At 41.9% G+C, this 8,846-nt stretch overlaps 1 protein-coding gene across 1 annotated transcript in view; it reads right to left on the reverse strand.

Annotated features, from left to right (window-relative positions):
* Positions 1 to 413: 413 nt before the first annotated feature.
* Positions 414 to 8,846, reverse strand: part of LOC103373853 (mitoferrin-2-like) — a 10,439-nt gene continuing 2,006 nt past the window's right edge. Inside the window, exons 2-4 of the mRNA XM_008303856.1 lie at positions 5,248 to 5,476; positions 4,997 to 5,053; positions 414 to 3,472 (exon numbers count right to left, since the gene is read on the reverse strand). Of these exons, the coding sequence (XP_008302078.1) occupies positions 2,877 to 3,472; positions 4,997 to 5,053; positions 5,248 to 5,476 (882 nt within the window). The 3' untranslated portion in view covers positions 414 to 2,876. The remainder of the gene's footprint in view (positions 3,473 to 4,996; positions 5,054 to 5,247; positions 5,477 to 8,846) is intronic.

Genomic DNA, 8,846 nt, shown 5'->3' on the forward strand with positions numbered 1-8,846 from the left:
TCAAGTGCGTGAACACGAGCAGGACTTCTGGTGTTTACGGGTGGGAAGCCAGACAGGGATCACATCTCTGATCACATCTCAGACTCCAGTGTCTGGGACATGTCGCACTCTCAATATCTGTAAAAAAAAATGTTTGATAGTTTTTTTTTAAATTTTAGGAGCCTCTTCCAACCAAAAAAAAAAACCTGGAATCACCACACAGCTACTCATCAACTTGCTGGAGGCACAACTATTCCTGCAATTATTCCAAATTAAAAGTTACACCCAGTGAAGTGAACGTGTGTTGAAATAACAAAGCGCCTGGTGGCTCGGAACAATCTCCGCCGTCTTGTCGAGTGGTTGGCGCGTGTTTTTTGTTGTTGCGTCACGCTGAAAGAAAAGAGGGTGAAGAAAAGAAAGACAAGCAGACGAACTCGTAGTCTCTCAGCGCTTGGAGAGCCAGCACCAAGAGAAGACCCTGCTTCTGCGAGGAGCTGCCTTAGCGAGTTTATTTACAATTCACAAAATACAGGTGTCGCTTTCAAACAGTGTTCAAGCATTTCACATTAGTGTCGTCGTCGTCTGACAAACCACCAGTTCCTCTCCTGTCTGCTCTCTCTATTGCTCTCAGTCTTTGGTTTCCCAATTTTGAAACTTGGCTCCACACACACGAGGAACACTCCTACAATCCTTTTTAAATAGCCATTTATTCTCCCCTCCCCCCCAACACACACACACACACACACACACACACACGTATGGTCTGTTTGATTTGAAAATAATCCAGGTTCTCCGTTTTGCTACCTTCCACACGAGGAAACTTGTGCGTTACAAAAACTTGCATTTTTACAGCATAGCCTCGATAAAACTTGTACAACTTCATATTTGTGTCACTGAACATACAAGCCTCAAAACTCAGCTGCTTAGAGGTTTTGCCTACATTATATTTGCCCATATTTATTTATTTATATATATATTTAAATATATATAATTATGTACAATGTCTTTATGTTTTATGGCTTCAAAACCCAACGTTACGTCTCACTGAGAACTCTCCGGTGTGCTGGCTGTACGGCGGCTGACTGAAGGCATGTTTAGAAGTAGACGCGTCATTCACTGCGGATGTCGTATTTTCAAAGTTCATTCTTGTCCTAAATGGAATAAAGAAGGAGCTTTCAAGTGCTCAAATGCTGTGCAATTAAAAAAAAAGAAACCAAAGAAATAAATAAAATGTGACTTTCAATATGCAGAACGAGCTCCTCATGAGCATGAAACTTAACTTAAATATAGTTTCCAGTTTGTTGAATTTAGTTAATCAAGGGCTTTTACTTTGTTTGTTTTTTAGGTGTTTCATTGCACTGTGTTTCAGAGAGTAACGTGCAACAACTTCCATTCGATGGATTTGTTTCTGAAAACAGAATTAAATTTAAAATCAAGCTCATCGGTAACGAATCCTTTAACGGCTCCGATCAGAACGTAATCAAACGTGAAAAACGCACGAGGCTTTTATGTGCAACAGAAAACAGTCACTCACTCATATTTATTTTACCCAAATCTGAAGTAATTTATGTTGCTGTGTTTTCCTTTTAAGGTCAATACGAGCAGTGGAAAGCATAGTGAAGCCGTGCTGAGATCAAGTCTGCTCAGAGTCGCTCCACACACACACTCACACACACTCACACACACTCACACACACTCACACACACTCACACACACTCACACTCACACACTTATACCTGTTCCGCTCAAGTGCTGAATACTTGAGTATTTTCAAGCGCCAAACTAAATCTGACTCTAAAACTGAGCAAACACCTTACAGGCTCACCCATGTGACAGAGGGGTCCGAGTGACTTCAGGGGGTTCCTTAATCCATTTAAAATGAAAACTAGTGTTGTTCCTTGCTTTGTAGAGAATTGCTGCACAGTGGCACGACTGATTTGACTTTATAGATTCTGTAAGTCAACGCGGACAAAAGGAGTTTGCTCCCTTTAAAATATATTCTTCTTTATTATTTAAGTATCTGAAAATTAGAGGAATCAAACTTGAATGCATCTGATAAAGAAGAAGTAATACTCTAATACTAAAGAATGATTTTTTTTTAAGGGGAAAAGACTACAAAGCTGCAAGTTTCTGCTTCTGGAGCCTCCAAATGTTTGTCCATGTTTTAGTGGTTGCACAGTGCGCCCCCCTGTGGTCAGAAAGCAGCATGGAAACACTACTTTCCGTCCAACATGGAGTTTCAGGAGCTGTGTTAGTTAACGGTGAAGTATTTGAGGATATATTTTTTGTTTTGGCTCAAACACACTGAACTGAAACTAAACGGTGCCTCTGAGCTTTTTCCTTGTAGGACTTTAAAATAAAAATCATTTTAGGCCGTATGCAGAAAACTGCTACAATAAATTAACTGGAAGTGAATCAAACTGAAGCTGGAGTCAGAAACGTCTGGATTCTTACTAACTGCACTGGGTTGGGAGGAAGTCAACATTTCTCATCCACAGGGACAAATTCAACTTTACTTTTGCTTTGCTCCACAGTTTCTTTTCCCTTCTAGAAAGCCAATGAGGGGAGTTTGTCAAATCGAACACTAGAATAAACAGTTGGAACCAGAACTTCCTGCCACGTCAAGGCCTTCCTCTTATGCATAGGTACTGATGCACATTTTTGTCAACCCCAGATCTAACGAAGGCCTCGACTCAGTTCTGTGTCCTCACCTGCCATGAACTACGTCAGATATCATTATAATTGATATCAGTAAACGAGATATAAGCTTACTTTTTGCTCAGAGGATCTAAGAGCTTTTTAATTCTTCAGATGTTTAGGAATCAATACCGACGCCACTGATCAGTATGGTGCAATAAACCTTTGTTTTGCTGATACCCAATCCTGTCGCCAGGCGTTTATTTGTCTCCATCCCGATCTCCACGCAGCCGCCTCTCGTGCTGGCGCTTGGTGATGATGTATTTGAAGAACTCGTAGACGGACCAGCTGATGGCAGTGGAGGGCATCTGGTAGATGATGCGGGCTTGGACGCCCTTAAAAAAGGCCGGCATGCCTCCCATCCTGTACACCGTCCGAAAAGCCTCACCCAGGCCAGAAATGTGGCGGCTGCCGGCGGCGGCCGAGGCAGTGGCCGCTCCAACCGCTCCGCCTGCTGTCGCCGCCTCCGTCTGGATCACGTGAATGGCCTGAGCCTCCTGCGTGTTGAGGAGGGTCTTGCAGACGTCGAGCGGCGTGGTGGCGGCGGCGGCCACGGCTCCGGCCAGCGCGCCCGACACGACGTGAGAGGAAGGGTTGTACTGTCTGTGAGGGTTGAGCAGCTCCTGGAGGTACTCGTAGGTCATGAAGTGGAGCGCTTGGAAGGGCACGTTCATGGTCAGCTGGGTGGTGTAGCTGCGGTAGAACGCAGCGGGGCCCTCACGCCTCAGCATGGCGCCCACGCAGTCCAACACGCCGCGGTACGGGGAGTTGAACATCTGCATACGCTGTTTGACAACTGAAAGAAACAAAGAACTCAGTTAGTCGCATTTAATAAGATCTGATCAAACTCTTGTGATGATGTTCTGACATTTATATACAGTCTCGTTTTCCATCGATCGCTCCGTCTAGACCTGGGTGATAAAATTCCTGCCACAACAACAACCCGACATGAACAGTGTAGGAGCCTAAATCTATGTCTTTTGTTTTTGGATTTGGTTCTTATTTAGCCATGATGGTTTTGATTTGTTGTTCTACTTCGTTATGTGATTTGTGTTAATTTTTTGGTATCGATTACGGTTAACATTTTTATTTTGCTACAATGTATCTTTTATTTGGTTAAATATTGTTCATCATATTTTTAGGGGATTGCATTCTGTGATGTCATTGGTTTATTGATTTTTATTTATTTATTTATTGGATATTTTGGCTCGCTATATCCGGGTCACTTAAATTCGCGGAGCATCTTGGGAAAAAGCTCACGGCATGGAGCCCAACAGTTTTTTGACCTCCTCGTTTTTCCACTGTGTGTTTCCTTTCGTAAAGCTCGTCTGCGCACTGAAGTTTTTTTAACCACAACCTGGTATCAGTGGATGTTATCGGTGGAGTAGAACCAGCAAGGTTCATACAATGTGGATTTTTGGAAATGCTACGGGGGCAATGAGTCGAGCTGGGCTTCATGAGCTTTAGATCCTACAAACAGCAATTAAAAAAAAAAGAAAAAAAAAGAAAAGCCTGTTAAAATGTTCCAATAGTTTCACTGACTAGACGCAAATTACCATAAAAGCCTCCATGTCTTCTAACAGCCAATCATATCTCCTAAAAACGAAGCCCCTGTCCACACTCCTCCCCCGGTGAAGCCTGCAGCCGGCAGGATCACGAGATGGACCTCAGTCCACCAGGAGCAGAGCAGCAACGTGGAACCTTCACCTCAGCTCTGCCCTCTTGGTTTTACTTGCTTTATTTATTTAACGTGTGTCAAGGTGAGATCATTCTGTCCTAATTTTGATTTTATTTATGTGTGTTTTTCATTGTTGTGTTAAAGTGAACGCCGGTTTCCTTTGTTTTTTTAATAAAGAGATTAAACTGGCTAAGCTTGAATTAAACTCGTCTTTTTAATGAATGGTCTTTATTCAAAATAGGTAATTAGAAACGATCAGTACTGAATGAAACACAACATTTAATGGGGATAAATTGTTCAGTTACATCACTCAGCCCAACACATGAAATCATGACCCACATCGTGTCATTCTTGTTTTTAATTAAAATGAAAATAAAAAAAGAACTTCAGGTTTCAACTGAAGTGTGTCAACAGTCGAGTAATTCAGTCGATGTTGGAGGAACATTTGAGTCTCTCCCCGTAACACACATGAGCCTGTAGCGCCACCAAGTGTCCCGATCACAAAAATGCATCACAAGGATTTTCTGCAGTCGTTGAAGTAGGCTGAGGGCTTCTATAAAAAGACCAGCGCTAAGTCTTTACGGTACATAATGCACATCAGGTCAGCTGACATGGGAGGAAAGAAGGAAGAGGTGGTTTTACCTTCAGCTGGGTTCATGATGGCGTCGTGCAGCACTGTGGCCATGCAGCCCGCCACTCCTGCACAACAGAGGAGACGTTAAAGCCTTTAAACCATGAAGCAGTCAAGCTTCCTCTACCCTTGTGTTATCACTTAACTCGCAAATATTTAAAGTGTGTGCCTTGAGTCAAAAGATTTACATCACTAACCCTGATTTGCTTTAAAAAATAGCTTCATGAAAGTATATATCTAACTTCATTATACTTCCTCTTACCGTTTGCAAAGTGGCTGTTGGTGCCAGGATGAATAGCGTCGCTGAGCGAGAACTTGATCTTCTCGTAGCAAGCGAAGTAGAGAGCGTGTGCAGGTCCTGCCCCCACCGCCAACACGTTCACGCCCCTGATTGGTCGCCACACGCCCTCGGTTCGCACGATCTGCCGCAGGGCGTCCATCACGTTCCTGTAGCGCGCTCCCGGCTCGGGGTGTAGGCTCTGCATGCGAGTCTGGAGCAAGAGAGAAACATAAATTAATCGAATTATACTCACGGACAGCTGGCAGGACTCTCTGCCTTCACTGATTAACTGCACAGAATCTGTGAATTCTTTATAGGTAGGCGTCTCGGTACAATAACAACACAACAACGTGCATGCGTAGTATCACTACAACACGCAGGCAAAACATTAACAATCCTGCTAATACCAACCAAATGACTGATCATGAAACAATGAAAGGCTTTAAAAAAAAGACAGACCAAACTTTAAAAAATTTGAGGTGGGGCACAAGCAGACTTTTTTAACCAACCTTGTGTAAATTAAGTTAAAATACCCATTATTATTATTGAACCTATAATACTGCAATAAATCAAAGTTAAATTTAACAACTGTAATCCTGATCATGTGTCAGAACGCAAACATAAAAAACAGAGGACCTTAATTATATCAACCAGAACTTTCAATCTAAAAATGTTTAAACTACAAGCCCTGACACGGTGTGGGAATCCCACCCACGCTTGCACAAATATAACCTATATTACGGTAAACTACTGATTAGCTTAAAGACATGTAGCAGTGTGCGTGTTTGTGTCCCTGCAGCGTCTATGTGATATTTCAACAACTTGGTGACCAGGAATAAAGCAAACTTCTGGTCATTCATGTTTTTATAAATGCACACTGGCTTCAAGTCATTAAACAAAAAGAGCAAACAAAAAGCTGCACAGTGAAGAGAACCCATCGGTGAATCAGCACCATGACTAACAAAAGGAAGCGATTACCAGAGCAAACAAGAAAATCCCCAAACTCCAAAAAAGATGGCGCAATTTCTAAACTTTCAATGAAACGCAACTGCCTCTGCATGCACCCTCCCCTCGGCTGTAACAGTCACAGCAGAGGAGGGGGTCTGGCCGTTTCCAAAGGCGTACATGGACATTCCCGCTTGCCGCTTCTGGGAAACGGTAACTCACATGGAATGTGCTTAGTCATTTAGTGTCTGCAAGTCTGAGGCTATGTTTTCTATTTTTTCTTAAACAAGAGGGCACGAGTTGGTGAGACTGCTCCCCGAAAACTTCTACAAAACAGTAGATTAACATGTCAGTGAACCCAAAAGACAACACAGAGAGTCGTGAATTGGAGGCACGACTTCCCAGCGTCCTGTCACTTGTTGTTTTTCAGTTCCTTTTAGAATTAATTGGCCTATTTTTAAAAAAAAAAACATATTATAGCAACATTACATTAAACCCTCTTTACTAGCAGGTTAACTGTGGAAAAGAAAAACTAATTTATCTGTGAAGCAATAAATTTTTAGACATTCAGGGAAATACTTTCTTTACAGTTTTACAGACAACACGATGGCATGCGTTTCCTTGTATTTACTGTGTCTTGGAAGCAGGAACACGTTTTAATTTTATTTCTTGGTTGCTCAGAAACAAACAAGTTGGCGTTTCTATAATAATTTGTGCCAAAGTAGTGCAGTTAGAGGCAGGTTTCTCTACCGTCAATAGCACTGTTTAGGTAATTACTGTCTTTATTGCTAATCGGTATAATGGTATATCAGTATGTTTGCACTCTAGCCTACTACGAACACGAAGGGACTTATAAACTGGATCAAGGTACAACAATAAATCAATAAATGATGATGCTGACATGCCTCATAGCCACACGCACAGTGGAAATGTAAACTAAACCTCATTGCTGTGACTCTTGATCATACTAGCATCATCTAAAACAGGCTCTTAGTTATCTTTAAGCAGATGAACTAATCCTGACTAACCCTGAGGTCAAACGTGGTCTATGACAAACTTGTCCTCTGTCTAAAAACTACTTAGGAACACTTTTGCTGTACGGCTAATGATTATTTTCATAACTGATTTGATTGATCGAATAGTTCGGCGCTCCATCTTGAAAAAACATCAGTTGATGTTTCCCAAAGCACGACGTGACATCTCTACATGTCTTGTTTTATCCAGCACCCACAGATATTCAGTTTACTGTTGTGGATGAGAAAAGAAAAGATATTCACATTTTAAATAAACTGTCAGCAGAGCTCTGACTTTAATCACTGACGTTTGCGACTGTAAAGAAAGGTGAAGTTCAGTCGGCACACGTTGCCATCTCCGTTCGGCAACAGCGAAGCAACGCATCTCAGTTTGCTGTCGTGAAACTTCCGTGAGGACCTTCAAGAAATGAGGAAACGATCAGAAAGAACGGGCCGAGGAATCACTAACATCAGTAAATAAAGATGTCATCTGGGTGTGATGGCACCAGGAAACCAAGATTGTGAAAATAACGAATCCGCAGCTAAGAGGAAGTTGTCTGCAAACATTACTGTCATGAAAATTCAAACCAACTTCCTGAAGCCGAACAGATTTTTTACCCGCAGAGAGTTCTGTCGCACTTCCTCTCCCTGCTTCAGCTTTGCGGCTGAAACAGTAAGCCGCAGCCTCGAGTGAAGTGAGATGAGTTAGAGGCAAAGATCTTGAACAGCCTGCTCCTTTAAATCACAATTAAAACTACTTACAATGGCATCTGTTAATTTTTTCAGAGAGGTTTTTTCTTTTTTCCCTTGACAAAGATATGACCTGACATCCCATCACACTGGAGGCTTAACATTTACAGTGTTGCTTCATTTCTTTGTTGAAGGCTTTCAATAAATGGGGAACAGATCAACATTTGTGCCGATAAGCTGTTTTTAAACTAACTTTCTTGCATTTTGATCAATGATGCATTTAAATGCGTGAACACTCAAAACATCTGCCTGTGATAATAAGTCAGTTCATCTTGGATTCTAAATCTACGACTCTGTCTCTGTGAGCCACATCTGACAATCTTAACAAGACCATTTATTCTGATGTGATACTGTCATAAACAAGAAGTTGGATTTTTTTTCCTTTTTTTGCCAGAAAGGGCCATGAACTGGAAAAGCTAATCATTAAGGAATTTGTAGTGAATAAAAGCTTTGTTTGACTGACCTGCTCAGAGAAACCACAGAACTGAGGGTTATTTATCTACTGATACGACGACGAAACAGCGGGCTGCGTAAAGAGCACAAGAGAACGCTCCAACGCAAAGGACGACACGCACTGATTACTAAAATGCCTTTTCACTACTTACATTGCAATCAATTTGCATTCTAATCCACGTGCACTTGGTAAAAGTGGGTTCAAATGCCCGTCCAGTCGCTTTTGTTTGGGGTAATGCTGCTGAACTAACGCAAAGCTCTGAAGGAGAGTTAATATTCAAAGTTCAGAAAGTGTGACACTGAGTGAGTTTGTTGCTCAAATTCAGGCCCAGAAACGGTTCCTCATTTGACATGCGAGATATATGTGACAGTTTCACAGCAAGGGCACAGGAAATTAATGTTCTTTTCCATTTTGTAAAC

This window comes from Stegastes partitus, unplaced genomic scaffold, assembly GCF_000690725.1.
Source record: "Stegastes partitus isolate 25-593 unplaced genomic scaffold, Stegastes_partitus-1.0.2 Scaffold2082, whole genome shotgun sequence".
Lineage (NCBI taxonomy): Eukaryota > Metazoa > Chordata > Actinopteri > Pomacentridae > Stegastes > Stegastes partitus.